Below are 18,947 nucleotides of genomic sequence, written 5' to 3'. Positions count from 1 at the left end.
TCTCTCCTCTATCTCTTTCTTTGTAAATTCACTTAGGGCTAATTGCTTCCAGCAGACTTTTCTCTCAGTCCGTCACGCTGCTCTTCGTCATGTGATGACACTGTGTGGGCTTGTTATTGAGGGCCTGTGGACTGCTACTCAGTGGAGAAAAGGCCTGACACACTGCAAATGAACCAGCGCAACAACTTCAATCTGTGGTTTGGAGCCTGTGTGACCACGCCTGCTACTACAGCAATGAGACTGTCTGCAGTGTAGAGAGAAACCCTCCTACTGTTTGCTGTTTTGAACTCCGTGACAGAATTCATAAATGGCTGAGGAGGTTTTAATTCCATCGTCAGGGCTAGTCACATCGGTAAGTTTGGACTTATTTTATTAATTAGGTCAGATACAGAGCCAGGGGTATCAGGTGACCGATCCCTTATTGTTTTAGCGAAAATAACTTTACTACCAACTTGTAGCCCTGCACTTGGGACAGAGCAGATCAGTGGCTCGTCCCAAAATGATCATTTCAGATATTTAAAGACAGTGAAAAGGAAACTTTGAAATTATAATTGACGTAAAGAATTTATTCAATTTTTAATTGGATTTGTTTTTAGAGTTTATATATATGTGTGTGTGTGTGTGTGTGTGTGTGTGTGTGTGTGATTTCCAAAATACGGGTTGGTGAAGTTGCTATTTTAAAAGGGTAAAAGTAAAAAGCCGACAACAAAATTGAGTACAGGATTCATCAAAAAGCTTTTTGAAGTTCAGTAAAGTCAGCATTTAAGTTATATTAGCTGTGTTTGCATGCATAAAACTGTGATTCGGTTCAATCCCCCAACCCTCCACAGTTGAAGTGTCCTTGGGCAAGACAGTGAACCTGAAGTTGCTCCCAGTGGGAGGCTAGCGCCTTGTATGGCAGCTCTCTCGCCATTGGTGTATGAATGTGTGTGTGTGAATGGATGAATGAGAAAACATTGTAAAGCACACCACCAAGGTAGAAAAGTGCTATATAAGTGCAGACCATTTACCTTTAAATCAGCTGTAATAGTCATGTTTGTTTTGCCCACTTTTATATTTGTGTTTTACACTAAATCTAGAAGTGTACAGTCACAGTTGGGATGGTGTTCTCAGGCTTGCCAGCCTCCCCCTTTTCCCTCCAAATGCAACGACGGTCACTGCGGCCAAAAAGTTCAGTTTTAGTTTCATCAGACCACAGGACATGTCTCCAAAAATGAAGGTCTTTGTCCCTGTGTGCATTTACAACCTGTAATCTGTCTTTTTTATGTTTCTTTTGGAGTGATGTTTTCTTCCTCTCTGAGTAGCCTTTCAGCTCATGTTGGTACAGGACTGGTTTCACTGTGGATAATGACTCTCTCTTTCCAGCTTCAGCAGTATCTTTACAAGGTCTTTTGTTTTTGTTCTGGGGTTGATATGCACATTTCTCACCACAACACTTCATCTCTGGGACACTGAACCCGTCTCCTTCCTGAGCGCTGTGATGGCTGGACATTCCCATGGTGTTTATACTTATGTATAATTGTTTGAACAGATGAAGGTGGAACCTTCAGGCATCTGGACATTGTACCCAAGGATAAACCAGACTTGTGGAGGTCCACAATTCTCTTCCTGATGTCTTGGTTGATTTCTATAGATTTTCCATGTTGTCACAAAAGGAAGCAGTGTGTTTGAGGTGTGCCTTAAAACACATTCACAGATGTGCCTCCAATTAGCTCAAATGTTGTCAATTAACCTATCGAAAGCTTCCAAAGCCATGACATCATCTGGGCTTCCCCAAACAGTTTGAAGGCATAGTAATCTTAGTGTATGTAAACTTCGGACTTTGAAGAAAGTAGTAAAGAAACAAATAATTCTCTCTCATTATTCTGGCATTTAGCAAATTGAACAATTTTGGTAATCGCAACTGACCTAAAGCAGGAAAGCTTTAATTTGATAATGAGGGGGAAAAAAGGGTTTCATGTATATTTATGCAGTGTATGGAAACTTCTGGTTTCAACTGTATGTAGTGTTTCCTAATAATAACAATATTGCCCGAGGGAAACATGCACAAGGTCCTAACAGAACCCTGTGGAATATGATTTAAACCAGCCTAGTGTGACTCCTTTGTAATCAGCTGTGTCAAATGCAGAACTGAGATCCAGCAGGATCAGTGTAGAGAGGAGTCCACGGTTTGAGGCTATGAGAAGATTACTGGTGACCTTCACCAGTGCCACTTCTGTACTATGATGGATTCTAAATCCTGACTAAAACTACACGTTTTTGGATGTGTATGCTCACATAATTGGGTTGTAGCAGCTTTGTAAAGAATTTTTGATTTTTACAGAAACCTTAAAAGGTTGCTGTTTCCTGTTAGTAAAGAGAAGTTGAACATGCCTAAAACTGAAGTGTAACTTAAAGGAAAAACCTCATCAGTCTAGCTGAGATGAAAACTAATGGACATGTTCCTGGTGTAGTTTACTCACTAGCAGTAATAACTCGGGAGGGATTTATAGCAGAGAAGGCATCCAAATATAAATCAGGCCCTACAGACACATCCAGAGCCACTGTACCTAATGAGATAGCCGTGTTTTTTCTCTGATTGTCAGAGTTTTACCTGTAAAGAAGTCAGGAAGTTATCACTGCAGAGTTCTACAGAAATGCAACGTTTCACAGAGCTGTGACTGTTTGTCAGCCTTGCTACAGTGCTGAAAAGACATAAGGGCTAACTTTTGTTTTCCTCGTCATGGGAACCTGACATTTAGATGCTGATGCAGAAATCAAATGTTTTTTTTGTATTTGGTCCATTTACACAGCTGGTACTGCAGCTGTTAGAAAACAAATAAGAAAATAACTGATTCTCCTTGTATTTATTACAAAGAATATTCAGTAACCCTAATTTCACTTTGATTTGGCAAAAATGTAATGACATCTTGCATTAAGGGACATCAGACATAAATGCACTTCAACACGATACCATTTCTTAAATATATGAAGCTTGAAGTTGAACAGCTTTAATGTGTGGCTGTCATCAATAAGAAGCTGCATTGATCATTAGAATACCCATAACACATGTTAAACAGTTTACCAGCATTCCTGTCTTGAATTGTAACAAGACAGGTTGCAAAAGCAGCACTTTTTTACTGTCATACATTTTTTATATTCCTTGTAGCTCTCCATTATAACAACCTCTTAATTAAAGCAGCTGCACACAATTGTTTCATTTTGTGCAAAAAAAAAAAGTCAAATTGTGTAAACACACACAGAGTTTGAAACGAAAAGTCTGCGAGTTCACAAAGAAAGATGATAACCACCTTCATGATACCAGTTATCTCTGTCTGAGGTTTTATATTTTGTTGTGGCGAGCTACAAAGAAAGCCCGGCAATTTTAAACATGCTTCAGAGCACACCCCTCTGTGTGGCACTAATGTTAGGGTGGTTGCTCTCCATTGTATGCGTCAACACACACGTGGATTTTAAAATTGACATTGCTGTTCTCTTCTTGCTTTGGTCATGCTGATCTAGATTTATCTGTCTGACCTTGGTCATCCCTGACCTTTGTAGTAAGACTAGGAGACAATTTGGCTTTTTATTAAAATATATAATAAAAAATTGATGGATTTGCTTAAATGCGTTAAATAGATTAATGTCACTGTTGCATCAAGGTTACCACACTGACAAAACAAAATTGTGTTTTAGTTATTGGACATTGTTTTTCTTCTTTAACAGCATTTGCAAAATGGGAGTAGTTTTTTTTTTTTTTTTCTTAAAGTGCAAAATTACATTGTGGAATCTCTCTTCCCTGCATCATATTTGTAGCCATTATACTCACGCTATTTGCAAAGTAGGCACCGAACTTGAGTAACTAAAAGAGTTTATAACTTGACATTTCTGTCACGCATCAGGTTCAAAGACTCAAGTGCGGACAAAGACACAGCAAACCAAGCGTATTTACTAGAACGATAGATAGGCCAGAACTCCCTCAGGAGACACCTACAGGTCGGGCAGAGAAACACCAAACTATTCCAAATACAAAAATTAGACTTTACAAATCTAAACAAGTAGAGAGAATGGCTTTTACTGAGGCAGGGCAAAACACTAACCAGTACTTGGTAGAACCAAGCTAGTAAAGTGGATACAAGATAGACAACAAATTACAAAGCTAAAAGGAGTAATACCAATGTGGCCCTCACCAGTATGGCAAGGCCAAAAAACGCACTCTTCAAACGTGTGACTAACTATACTAGAGAGGACCCAGTGTGAGATTGGTGAACTTAGCCAACAGCCAAAGCAGGGAGAGGGATTAGGGAAGGTGAACGAAGAAGACCTGTGGCGAGGTTGGAATGGCATCAGGGCAGGGGCAGAAAACAGGTGGAGGGTCTTGCCAGGGAGGATTCCAAAGAGGACCAGATCAGAGACGGGAGACGGACTGGAGACACAAACCGGGTACGATGGAGCAGCAGAGAGGGTCGAGACTGAGGTGAGAGGAGAGACAGAGTTAGATGGAAAAAACACTGGAGCCAGGAAACAACTAACGTTTCGTAGCTTACAGTCCGCTATCACATAGTGGGCTGAGTGTGGCTTTTATTGTAGACGTGATGAGTTGCAGGTGAACCACTCCCTGCTGCAGGTGTGTTCACTCAGGTGATTGTCCAGCTGGCTGCACCTGCCCACTGCCACACCCACACCTTGCTCACGCCCACCTGGGGAAAAGGAGAGAAGGAAAGGAAGGGGAAAGGAAGGGGAAAGGAGAGGCTGCCGCTAAGCAGAGTTAGAGGTGGAGGGCATGGCAATTTCAAAGTTTAGTGTGATGTTCATTCTTAAACAGAGACCTATTGCACTATGGGGAAGGGATTCTGCATTTGCAAATGCAAATATATACTTACATACATGTAATGGAATACAGTTTTAACTACTCTCTCTCAAACTCAGATTTTTTTTTTCTGTCACCTTCCATGTAAACAACTCGGTGTGATATTATGATTGTCCTCCAAAAGCAACTGTCTATGTGTGTGTGCATTAAACCCCATTTGGACAGGTGTTTTACCTGATGTGGTCATTCTGAACAGTAGCCAGAAAACATTTTTTCAACTACTTTCCTACAAGCACCTACCACCCTCACACCTCATGTGTAAAATATTCTTTTACATTACTTCTAGACCAGTAATAACTAGTTCTATGAACAGCCACATCTTTCACTGAAAACACGACCTGGGCACATACTGTATATATCAAAAATTTCAGAATCATTTCTAGTTTGAAAGTTAAAATAGGTCTAAAAAAGCCGGTTCTCTCACTTCCCTAATTCCTGTCGGCACACAACGTAAAAGCAGTTCTCAGCACACTGAGGTTATTTCTTAACTGTGCCAGATTAGCACAATCTTCGGCAAGGTCCTGCAATCTCGGTGCCACAAATGAATGCATTTTGTACAGTCTGCCATCAGCCTGCTCAGAGCAGGGTGACTGCTCAGTGCACCGTTGTTACCTAATCTTTGTTTTGCTTGGTGTTTTTTTTAACATGTGTTTTTTCACTCATAAAAACTTCTCTCTATATATCACCCTTTATTTGTGTTTAGTTTTAAACTTTTTCAACCAAGTGACATATGATTATGCAATCCAAAAAGGTTTGTTCTACTTGAGGCAATAAAAACGACCAGCTCAGCAATCACTGACAGTTAGTAGCTATATGCTGATGGCCATTCCTTTAGTGTGTGACTTTGTACAGCCATCTGACGGCAACAGGTATATGTCACCCAGTCACCTGCTTACTTAAACATGATGGACTGGTGGAGTGCAACAGCAACCAGCACCTCAATGAACTGACAGACCCCTTCAACCATTTTAACAGATGAATGAATTTTGAAATGAATAAACCCTATTTATTTGCACGATTGTTGGTTGTATTGAATGATGGGAAACGGGTCTCATGTCACTGCCTGAACACCATACCCTGACAACTACTAAATCGTTAGGAATCCTTTGAAACTCTACTCAGTATAAGCACAAGCAGTCAAAAACTTTCAGTATTGTCATACTTGTCCTGTCCTAGTAGGATGCATGCTTTTTTAGGGGTGACTGAGTGACTAAGCAGAGAGAAGGCATCGTTTCTGGCATGTAGAGTACATGGTGAGAGAAAATCCTCGTGCACATCACTTTCAGCAAGATGGCAAAATGCAGTTTGTTTTGGTGAAACTTTAGCGCGAACAGTACAACTGGTGTAAGGTAAAGACTACCAGACATTTGTTTTATGAAAAGGGTTTGTTTCCCCACTGTTCTTTGGATGAAACCTACATTTAGTATCGCGCACTTTCAAAAATATTTCTCATCCTCTGTCTGCAGCACCTGACCAGTTCTCTGTTGGCAGTAGCATTCCTAACCTCCTTTGGGAGCTCCATGCTTTATGGCTACAATCTGGCCGTGGTCAACTCCCCTGCTGTGGTAAGAGACACACACACACACACACACACCCACACACACTCCTGTCTTCCTTGCATGTCAAATAATTTTTGTTCATTTAATTAACTGCACGTGTTTAGAAATTCACATCTCTACAATACAGCATCAGCTATAAGGCAGACCCTGCAGTTTTGCTGGCATGTTGTGCAAACATGTCCCTCTAACAGGTTAATCCCACCATGCTGTGACTGAAATATTCACTTGAAAAGAAAGAGTGTGGTAGGTATTTCTGAACTCAACATCAAATATTTTTGCCTCATTTGCAGTCAGGCAAGGGCAGCCTTATTGGTCCTCTTGTCAGTTGGTGGAATGAACTCTGATAAAAAGCAAGTTAACCAAGTGTAGACTAGTGTGGACTAAGTCAACTGAATTCAGTTTAGTTTGTGATACAATGATCAATTACTCGCAGTACATGTATAAAGTATCATAATTACGGATATCTCAGTTATTTCGACTTTCAAGGCTTCACATCTACAGATCTGCTTTCTGATGGACTGGCGACCTGTGTCCTGATCTGGGTGTACTCTGCCGTCGTCCTGGATGGATGGATCTTATTTTTAAAATCCTCATTTGTCACTTACCAGAAGTATTTTAATTATTGAATACTTAAAGAATGAAATCAGTCCAGTGTTAATCTTCTACATTTCTACAATTTCATTTAGCAAACGCTTTTACCCAAAGTGATGTACATCTGAGAGCAGATACACCGCAAGCAAGGATCTAGTCAGGAGAAAACAACCTGGATGGGTGCCATAGAACAAGTTCAAGTGTGTTAGGGCGTCAATGCCAGTAGCAGGCTGTGTGGGAGGTACTAGCAATTTCAATATACAATGTGTTTAGCTGCTCTAATAAACATCATCACCAACCATACAACATATATTCTGTTGTAAACTGCATAATATAAGGGCATACAAACATCTAATATATCAGTAATCACAAGTTTTCAATGTAATGCTGTAGTCGGAGTGGGACAGGTCTGCTGAGCTGATTTATTCAAAGAAACAACCTTAACTGATGCTGAATATTTTACACTAATCGGAATTTAGTAAGCACTAAATCAAAATGTGACGACAGGTATGGGATGTTTGTTTAAGTTGCCAGACCTCTGTTTCAGTGTACTAGGAGTTAAACTCTTAAAGTCCTACCACAACTATAACAGGGGTGTACAACTTTAACAGTAATTATTGGTTACATAGTTATGAATTTGTAATATTTTTTAGGGGCTTTACAGGAAGCATGAATACACACAAATTGAACTGAATATCTAAAGCAAGAAACACAATCTGCATAAACAAGGTGAAAATGTATATTTCTTGAGCTGAAAATGTTTTATTCTGATTAAAACTGTGTAGATATACTGAAATGTATGGCCAAAGACAGGAAATGGTCTGGGAAGAAAAGACAAACTGAGCTTCAGGTTAATCTGGAAATCAGTTTTTAACAACTATTACAGTTTATTATATATTTTGCAATACACCTGTCCGTTTGGGAATGGAAACATTTAACATCTGTGTGCATATGTTAGCATTGTGACAGCAGATAGCTTGTCCATGCTTATTTTGTGTGTGTTTATTTACTTTATTACAGAATGTGACTGCTGGGCACACACAGGGAATGTGAACAGTTAAAGAGCTTAACTGTGTCTGTGAAGGGCTGCTCATTGTGAGGAATGTGAACTGCATGTCGTACAGCACTTTATTAGAAGGAATGCAACTTCTGGCCCAGTTAGTGAGAATGAGTCTCTTTAGCCTCAGCACATGCAGAAAGATCAGAAATATTGGAATAAATAGAAAAGCTTTATTGTCATCACACATGGGGACATGACGAAAATATAAGTAGCTGCCTCTCGACGGTGCATTGAACAAGCTAAATTATCAATCAGAAACAATAACATCAAATGCACATATAAAACAAGACTATATTAAGAATTCCAAATATATACAAAAGAGGCAAAACATATACAGTGCAGTGAGGAGGTAATGACATAATAAATAAAAAACCTATCCTCAATTAACTTGTTGTTTTGGTGGTCTAATCATTTTTCCATGACTGTCTGTTTTTTATATAATCACATTGAGCAGTGACTCACATCCGGTAGTTACACACTTCACTCCAGTAAGCGGTAATGTTTCCTGTAGGTGCATTCTCAGTCAGCACAAAACCACACACAATTACATTACCAACTAATCAACAACTGAATTTGTTGGAAATTAATTTGGTCACTGATTTTTGTTGACTATGATGATTTGCTGCACCAATTAATAAATTGCCAGTGTGGTTATTTGGTATCAAGTTTAATTCTGGACACGATTTTTCAGGTTTCACTCTGAGTGTTTGTCACCGTTCAACATTGATCACGCTATCACTGTTTGTTAGTAACAATCAACTAGTATAGCCAGTGAACTAGATAGCTGGTAGCTAGAGGTATACGGGTAAAGACCTCATTGGCCTCAGAACAGTTACTTTTAAGTGTTCCAATATTAAGACGAATGGAAAAGGGAGAGCAAGCCTTTGCAGTAGTAACTCCAAAGCTCTGGAACAGCCTCTCACTCAAATGTTTCGCCACTGACATTTTTAAGAAAAATCTCAAAACATACATGTTTGCAGTGGCTTTTGGTTGCCTTTAGTGGTCTGATTATTTTAGCATTCGGTATTTATCCTATTTTAGAAATTGACTCTACAAGCTAGAATTCTGTTTTGCCTGTTTTAGTATTTAATGCTGTCCTGTTTGCTTTACAATGCAGGATGTATCCATTGCAATGGCAGAATAAATGCTAGTTAAATCAGTGGCATGCTTCAATACAACCACTGCAATAATAAAATAGTGAGTGGGACAGTTGATAGTCTCTACAGCAGGGGTTCTCAACTGGTGGGTTGCGACCCAAAAGTGGGTCGCGGACCTGTTCTGGGTGGGTCGCGGACAGCTGATCAAAATCAAATAATATATAATGTGCATCTCAGATTGGACCTATTTTTGTATTTTGAAAAAACTTTTTTTTTGACAGGCATGGTAACCATAGTTTGTTTGTCATTCACTTCAAGTTTGTGTTGATGTTGGGATGCAAGATGGCAAAGCGCAAGTATGACCACATCCCCCGTCTGAATAATAAGCTCCCTCCCCCTGCCGCCACGGAAACGGTGCTGTCAACGCTAACGTAAACACCTAAACTGGTCTTAGTAGCCACAAGCTGCCTTTGCGTCCCGCCACTTCCAGGCCATCAGAGCCTGCATGCACCCAGAAGTCCGCTGGCTGTCGAGGGGCAATGTTGTCACGCTTTTACAAACTTAAATCAGAAATCGCCACATTCCTCTCTGAGACTAACTCCCTGTACGCAGAACTGTTTGACAACGAAATGTGGCTGCATGAGAGCATCAGCTGCTGGAGCTGTCATGTGATCAGACGCTGAAAAAGAGATTTGGGGAGGTAAGCCTTTCCCACTTCTGGTGCAGTGATGTGATGGCTGAGTATCTATCCCTCACCACTCCTGCAGTTAAAACAATCTTACCATTCAGCTTAACCTATCTGTGTGACAGTGGCTTCTCTACCTTGGTCCAGCTCAGGTCACAGCAGAGAAACAGGTTGGACACTGAGCATGATCTGAGAGCAGCTCTGTCTAGTGTCACCCCAGACTCTGAAACTCTATTCAAGAGTAGAGCACGTGTCCAACTGTCTCATTAACTTCAACAAATGACCTGATTAGGCCAAAATTTTATTTTCGAGTAGTTTGATATTTATTTTTATTCACTTTTGTACATGCAGTTATCATGGTCATCCTTAGTTTCTCATTTGCTCAAAATGGAGTGAAAATATTTTGTTTTGTGCCCTTTTTTAAAATGTTGTGCAGTTTTGTACATGCAGTTGTCATGGTCCAGTTACTATGCATGGTTATATGCTCTGAAATACATGTTGCACAGGAAAATATATTGAATATTGAATTCTAAAAAAAAAATTGGGTTGCGACTAAAGACCATGGCATAATGTGAGTCCCAGGGTGAGATCAGTTGAGAACTCTACAGATAGCATACAGTCTGATTTTGGCGAAACAACATGTCTACCATGGCACAGAGTGTAAGCTTAGTGATGTGGTTAATGTTGTGTTTCCTATCATTCACTCCAAAGGAGGCATGGGTTGTAGTATCCAGCAAAAGACGGAATGAGCTACATGGAAAATCTGCAGCCTGGAAAACCATGTTTAGGACACAATAGAAAACTGTCGAACTGTTGTGAAGACGGTGGCCATGTCTTCTGGTGTCAGTGTGAATGTGCAATCATGTGTAATGTGTTCTGAATCTCTGAATGTCTTTCACACTGAAATTAACAAAAATATGGCCTTTCTGATAGCAAGCTACCAAGTATGACCCATAGACATATATACATGTGTCTGCATCCATGAGTAACAAAAGCCTGACAATCTTCTATTATTTTAACTAATATATAAATGATTTAGAATGTTCAGAACAATAGTGCGGTAGCAACATATTTCACAAGCATGTAGGTGGTATCTATATGCACATATCTCGTCTTCCTCCTGCAGGGAGGAAAATCGATGCTGGCTAACACAGTAAACTCATTTTTAGGCTAAAATAAAAAACAATATTAATACATTTGGATGTGATTCCACAAAGAGATGAAAACTTAAAAAGTCAATCTTGGTCTTGTGACACGACACCAAGATATCCCAACCACATGACAGACAAGGACAATGTTTCATTTCTATTTAGGATGAACATTGTCTGATTGGCTCAGTGGGTTAGTTCAAATGATCACTATTAGACAATGTCTGACACTTGAGGATTAAGTGCTAAACTCACTTTAACATAGCAAATCAGGGAATGAGCTAACCAGTGCACATATTTTCCAAGAACATCTGGAGATTCACAAGGAAAACCAGACTGAACACATAGTGGACAGCTTTCATTGCCAAATGCTTCTGGGTCTGTCTTGTGTTTTCATAGTCAGGACGACTGACATTGTGAGCATGGAGCTACACACACACACATCGCCCTCCAGCATTTTATCTTTATTCTTTCTTCTGCTTTGGTGGCTGGTTCCTGGTTGGTTTCAGCCAACTGACTAGTGCATGACTTGTGTATTAAAAAGACATAGTGCAGCCACCAAATTTCAAATGCCAGCAATGGAGCCAGAGGCAGTTTTATCAGTGTTACAAAGGAGCTCCTGCACATCGGTGCTTCAAGACCAATTTGTGGTTTTTGTATGAGTAACACAGATTTTGAAAGCAGACAGTGGACACACAGGCAGTTCAGTTCTTACGGCAATAAGCAGCCTGTCACACAGATGGTTCCAATGCCCCTCATATCAAACACAAAAACCACAGAACACCCGAAAAGGCTGGCTGTGACTTTGCACCTCTTTCTTTATTATCACATACAGTGCCTGTGGTAGCACCATGCCATTGTTGTTATTCCTGAGGTGTGCTAAGCACAGTGGGCAGACCTAGCACAGTGTTTCTGAAGAATTTAGATCTTCTCATTGTGTTTGTGCTCTGTTGATGAAAAGCATGTTGAAATCAACACATTCCCACAGTCCTGCAACAACTACTTCATATTAAACTTTGTCAGTGGCTAAATATAGTGTGTCTATATTTTGGTTTAAGCAGTATTTGCTTTTCTTTGAGGTTGGAGATGTCTTGCTAAGTGCAAGTGCAGTTTCTCTGCATGCTGAGGAGCAGTATGAGAAAATGTTATGGAAGAACTCCAACAGGTGGGCCAGGTGACACTGTCCCTACATTTTATTGTGCTGGCCAAATGGTGTGAATAAACACCTGTGCAGCAATTTAAGAACAGGATGGTGTGAACAGCAAATCAGAATAATTGCATTGTGTAACGGCAGATTAGAGAACCCATGTCCAGACAGCGAGTGGACATGGACTGGTTCCAACAAGAGGAACTTGTTTTTCAAAAAAAACATTTTTTTTGCGAGTTTGTTCACATTTCCAGTTAAATGCGACTTGTATGTGATCTGCTGTGTGAACTTCACAAGACCCAAAAGTGTCCCACATGCACAGAAGAGGACACAACAATGTCACACGCAGCGGGCGTGCTCAGTGTTTACGGAAGTAAACATGGATGGTAATGGTGGAGTGTACCTGCCACTCCCCTGCTGTCGCCGGCAATGGTGGAATCAGAACTGTGACCGCTAACTAAACTGGCATCAGCAGCCAAGTACTGCCTGTGCGTTTCAGCCACTTCCACCCTGTCGGAGCGCTCCCCCAGGGTGGAAGTACCCCCCTTCCCTGACCACACTGAATATTTGGATATTCATCATTAATTGGATCCGTGTTGTTCAGACTGTCATGAAAGGACCAGATACAGGTCGCATAGGCGATGGCAGGGAGGTTGGAGTCTATCCCAGCTGACTCAGGGTGAAGGCAGGTTCACCTGGACAGGTAACCAGTCTATCACAGGGTCGCACAGAGAGACAGACAACCAAGCACACTCACATTCACACCTACGGACAGTTTAGAATCACCTAATCAACCGAAGATCCAGGCCGAGATTTGAACGCAGGAGTTTCAAGCTGTGAGGCAGTGCTAACCGCTGTCTAAAAACAATTCTGACTTCACTTAGCAATTTGTCTTTTTTTTTTTTACAAAGTATCTATATTTTGGATTGACAATTTTTCAAGCATTTAGGAAAGCTGTGAAATCCGACACTGGTCTATCGTGAGTAAACTGTGTTTATCTCAAGTACCCTGTGCCATTTTCATTCTGTCAGCCAAAGTACAAGTTTTAAAAGAGATTTGATTGTACAGTCAATGGTTATTTTTTCAATACAAACAAATAAATTCCATCTTTATCAGCTGATGTCATGTTTTTGGTTTTTAATTGTTCTTCATAACCTTATTATTATTATCAATAATAATTTTAACTAGGATGCTGAAAGTTCCCTAACCCTAACAAAGTTGTTTTTTAACCCAAACCCTGATAGTTTCCTGACCCTCACTAAGTTGTCCTCGTGCATAAATATAACCAGAACTACCAGGTTTTAAGTTTACTACATTCGCAAAAAAAACAAACAATAAAACTATTTTGTTTGAAGTATAGCTTTTGAGAGAAGTGTGATGGGCAAAAAGAGAAAATTTAAAATTAAACCTATAACACAAAGTTTTGTTTTATTTAAATGTAAAGGTGTAAATACTTTTGGAATCAAATCTATATGTAGACCTTTTTGAAAATGTAACTCAGTTTTCAGGTCAAGCAACACACCACTGCCTTCCTGCCAGTTACAGCAAATCTGCATCTTATCCCCATCATTTACACAATTTCATGATATCTGTGTGCATTGTTCTTTCATTTGAATGCACTTTTGCTGCATAATGAATGTATTTCTCTGCAACTATTCCCATTGTGGTAAAAAAAATAAAAAAAAATAAGCAGACTTTGCAGAGCTCTAACTATGTGTATTTGTAAAGTTGGAGTTGGAGAAAATGCCAGTAGATCAGAAAGTTGCAACACTATGACACCCCCTTAACCTACCAACTAAACTTGAAGCTTCAGTGTGTCTGTAATTATTAAATTATTTTGCATTCATACACTGTGGTTTTTTCAGTGTTTCCCTCTTGTGCTATGTTTGTCATCTGACATTTCCTCTGTCCTGTTTTCTTCTATCAGTACATAAAGGACTTCTACAACAAGACAGTGGTGAGTCGTAATGGAACAGGCCTCAGTGGAGAGACCCTGACCCTCATGTACTCTCTCACTGTGTCTGTCTTCGCGATTGGAGGTCTGCTGGGTTCCCTCATTGTGGGCATGCTGGTCACTCGCTTTGGCAGGTAAACAATTTGTTTTCACAAATTGCTCATGAAATGATTCTGGATTACAGACAAGTTCTATGGTTTGTTTTGACCATGACTCCAATACAGTATTTTCCTAGCTCTAACCAAGTAGTTTTTTCGGCCCTGGCATGTTCCTAAAACAGATGTCAGTGCTACACTAAGAGTCTGTGTAGATGAAAAAAGGGATTGAAAATGTATACTGTCGTGCAAATACATAAATATATACAGTACATGCATGTACATACATACTGGCATGTACTAACATACATGCATAAACTCACACAAACACACACACACACACACACACACACACACACACACGCACACACACATAATCACATACATACATGCATGGTGTGAAAATATGTGTGTATAAATATGAGGCTACATGACTGTGAGAATGCATGTATGAATGTGTGTGTGTATCAGAAGGTATTTGTGTTTTTACATGTGTGTGATAAGTGTGTGAGTGTGTGTGCATTAGTATGGAGGCACCATACTTTCAGCAGAAATTAATACATTATGGTACTTTTGCTGTGGTGGCCACTTGTAAAGGTGCAGACAGACAAGTTCATCCCTTGAACTGCAATAGAGACTTTGTTATAGATTTTGTCCCAAGTTTTTTTTTTTGAGCTGCATCGTGAGAACAGTGAGGGACACAGGCAGGATTGAAAGAAGTTTCAGATTCCATGATTACACCTGATCCCATGTCCGATTCTGCAACTCTTAGCTTCTGGAAAGGTGAGTGTGAGGCTAGAGAGAGCCTGTAATTAGGAGTCTTTAGGTTTTTACCAAAAATATTAAGTCAAGTTTGTGCTGCTGAAGAACAGGAAACGTTCTCTATAGCACTGCTAACATGCCCTAATGATTTTCCACACTTTTACAGAATACACAGGATACTATGCATTGATTACTGCAGTTTGCAGACCACAGTTTGGCAAATTGTGATCAAGCCAGCCACCTTTAAAACTGAACTGCACTGCTACTACGGTAGCCGAACAAATGATACCTCACCCCCTAACCCCGTTCTTAGCTGAAAAACCACATTCTGGTCCCACGCCCAACTCCTCACATAACTCCATTTTTTTCCAACTCTGAAGCAGCGGAAGTGTCAGGCAGCAGTGTTTGTATTGATTAACTCAAGAACAGGCTTTGTTTTCTGCTGACTAAAAACTGACCTAGGAATCGATTAATTGAGAAACAAGAAAAAAGTCAACTGACTCAGGTACAGTCTTTGTATTGGCTGAGTCAGAAACAGACTCAGGAACATAGGAAATATCAGCCAACTTTGACTTAGGTACGGGGAGACATCACTTGACTTTGACCTAGGAAGAGGGGAAATATCAACCAATTCAGGAACAGTCTTTGTGACGGCTAACCGTGGAAAGGACCTCAGCTTGAAGCTGACCAACCACTGCAAGGACCTAGCATTGGCATTGATCAAATATTGTAGGGGCCTGAGCTAGGTTTGCACAAACACTGGTGCACATTCAGGAGAAAAGGAGATGCCAGCCTTCAGTCAAAAGAAATAACTTGGAAACAGGAGAGCTGTTGATCGACCCAGGTTCGGGAAAAGGAGAGTGTCCTTTATGATTATGCCTGAACAAACTGAAGCTATGGACAAAGTAATACAAAAGAATACAGAAAACTTAGTACTAACTAGACCACAGACAGGTCAACAGATGGACTAACAATGGAAACAGAGACAGAATTATATATCGGGGGCGGCTGTGGCTCAGGTGGTAGAGCGGTTCGGTCAATGATCGGAAGGTCGGTGGTTCGATTCCTTGTTTCATTCCGTGTGTCCATAGGCAAGACACTTCACCCACCTGGTTTGAATGTGCATGAATGGATTGTTTGAGGTGGTGGTCGAAGGGGCCATAGGAGCAGTTGTGGCTACAGTCATAGCAACTACCACCGTAATTAATGTGTGTGAATGAATAATTGACAGTGTAAAGCGTGTCTAGAAAAGCTAAATAGATCTGATCAGTTATTATATATGAGAGTTCTCCTTTTTATTGCTTTTCAATATTGAATTATTATCAGTTTAATCTGACTTTTTTTGACAAGAATTTACAAAAGATATTCTTTCATGTCAAAGTAAAAACACTTTCTGACAAAGTAGTGTCAATTAATTAAAAATATAAAATTATAGGTAGTGTAAATAATAAGTGGTTGTATAAGTATTCACCTCCTTCAACTCACTGTTTAGTAGATGCACCTTTGGCCACAATTATAGCATTGAGCCTGTGTGAATAGGTCTCACTCAGACTTGCACAATGGACACGACAGATTTACCCCGTTTTTCTTTGCAAACTCTATCCCATTGCTTGGGGATTGTGAGGTAACAGCCTATTTCAATTCCAGCCATAAATTCTCAATTGGATTGCAGTCTGGCCTTTGACTGAACCACCCCACAATGTTTAGCTTTCTGTGTGTCTTTCTTATGTTGTCTTCATTTCTGTGTAGTTTCGGCTGTATGCTTTAGGCGTTTTTCTAGCTGGAAAACAATTCTTCTCCCAAGTTGCAGCTCTCTTCCAGACTGTACCAGGTTGGCCTCTATTATTCCCTACACTTTGCTGCATTCCACCCTCACAAGTCTCTGAGGACTTGCTGCAGCATCCCCACATCATGATGCTGCCAACATCATGCTTTGCGATGAGGATGGTGTGTTTGTGATTATGTGCAGTAACTGGTGTCTGCCTAATGTAGAGTTTAGTTTTACGGCCAAGGAGCTCAATTTTAGTCTCATCAGATCAAAGAATCATCTTACAATTAATTTCACAGTCACAGTCAAACGCCTTCTGGTGAACTTTAATCAGGCCTTATGTGAGCTTTTGCAACAGTAGCTTTCTCTTTGCAGAGCCTCACCTGACATCACGGAAAGAAAAGCATATAGTGATAAAATAATTTAAATGGTTATATTTATCCATTTAAATTTATATTTGCACTACAAAGTATTTATTTTTTCATTTAGCCTCACCAGTTTTGATGATTTTTAAATTCGTTAAAAATCGAAGTTTCGCAATTTCCCGTTCAAATGCTTGGAAGAGAAGCCTTGGATTGCGCAATCCCTCACTGCGCTGGCTGCCTGCAGTGACAGCGTGCTGCTGTTTGGATGTCGCCAATGACATGTTTCAAACACATTTAATATATGAACTGATTTTCTATAGTTTAGCTGATGTATATAATAATGTACAGTGTTTTTTGTTACCAACTGTATGTGTGTAACGTGTTTCGTGTGCTGAGCGATCAGAAAGCAGTTGAGAAGAGGTTCAAGGTGAGGCAGGCAGTTCTCTTGCCTCATGGCAGGGGGCGCTCTGATCCCAGACATGCTTCTTGTGACTCCGTGGCTGCAGAGTAAGTGACAGCAAGCCAGACTAGACTAGGGCTGTGTCCGAAATCACCCACTCACTCCTTACTCCCCATATAGTGATCACTATATAGTGAGCACCTCGGCAAAGTATCATTTCGGACACTACTCAAGCTATTAATTACGTCGCTCGCTAGCCGCGATTTGTGCTGAAACAGCGTAGTACAAACACATCAAATTCACAGTTTATTGCGTACCTAAGAAATCAAATTAAATCAAATTTATTGTCATTTTGCTGTACATACCAGATGGGAGAGCGTTTCTTCAGGTAACTTAAAGCAATTTAAATAAAGTGGTGTTGTATGTCCAAATCACAACAGAGCGTCGCAATTTTAGCAACATTCACTGTCCGGGTAAAATGAAATTTAACTAAATAAATGGGAATTTTTCTGTGCTCTCGTTCATCTCCATTTCCATTTCCTTTCGCGCAATGCATGACGGTCCATATTGCTCGGTTAATGACCATCGGCTGTACACTACTTTTCACGGTGCATTGTGGGATATTTTGAGTGCACTACATAGGGTGTAGCATTTGTAACTTAACATTCGGACACCCCTACAAAATGACGTGCACCCTATATCGTGCACTATAAGGGCATAGGGAGTGATTTCGGACACAGCCAAGGTACGGTATACAGTTAGCAAGTCAAGTGCAGCGAAGGAAGATAAGGAGACTTTTACAAAAAAGTAACGTATGTTTTTGTCCAGAAGGAGCGGAGCATGAACTTCATTTAAAGGTAAAGGTTAGACCGCAATACTTAAAGAAAAAGAAAAGAAAAGAAAAAATAAACATTTTGTGGGCTACAGCTTGTATGTGTAAAACATGCAGATATGAAACATAACCCGTAAACTGCTGCCAATCAAATAGCGAATATGCGACTGTGTAGAGTGCATATATTTGTAAATCAGTAAGTCAGAGCCTCACCAGCCATGAACCGCACCGCACGTCACTGGTGTAGATATAAGATGAGACACTTGGTCAATGACTTTCTCAGTTATTCACCTAGCCTACTAATTCCAGGCAGCGAAGTAATTTAACTTGTTTGTAAGAGGCATTTCTCTATAATTTTTTATGATGCCATTTAATTTAATTTTTTCTTCTTTCTTTTCTGCTTTTGGCATCGATGCTTTTCATGTTGGTGAAAGCATCATTTTATTCAAAGACACTTTGTGCGCCAGAAAGGATACTATTGAGATATTGCTGCCAAATTACCTAATAGCGTATCTAATCTGTTCACTGTTTGTATGGGTTCATATAGTTGTTAGATATGATGGATGCGTGGCTGACAGACACCACTGTTGCTTTTGAAGTTGGATTCTTATAGTTAGCTATTCCTCAGTAGAGTG

General features: G+C 40.1%; 1 protein-coding gene across 1 annotated transcript in view; it reads left to right on the top strand.

Annotated features, from left to right (window-relative positions):
* The first annotated feature begins 270 nt into the window (after positions 1-270).
* Positions 271-18,947, top strand: part of slc2a15a (solute carrier family 2 member 15a) — a 42,219-nt gene continuing 23,542 nt past the window's right edge. The window contains exons 1-3 of the mRNA XM_008296162.1: positions 271-352; positions 6,316-6,414; positions 14,064-14,224. Coding sequence (XP_008294384.1) covers positions 308-352; positions 6,316-6,414; positions 14,064-14,224 — 305 coding nt within the window. The 5' untranslated portion in view covers positions 271-307. The remainder of the gene's footprint in view (positions 353-6,315; positions 6,415-14,063; positions 14,225-18,947) is intronic.

This window comes from Stegastes partitus, unplaced genomic scaffold (genome assembly GCF_000690725.1).
Source record: "Stegastes partitus isolate 25-593 unplaced genomic scaffold, Stegastes_partitus-1.0.2 Scaffold1105, whole genome shotgun sequence".
In the NCBI taxonomy this organism is placed as follows: domain Eukaryota; kingdom Metazoa; phylum Chordata; class Actinopteri; family Pomacentridae; genus Stegastes; species Stegastes partitus.
Note: the sequence above shows the minus strand (reverse complement) of the source record. Positions and strands in the feature narration are given on the sequence as shown.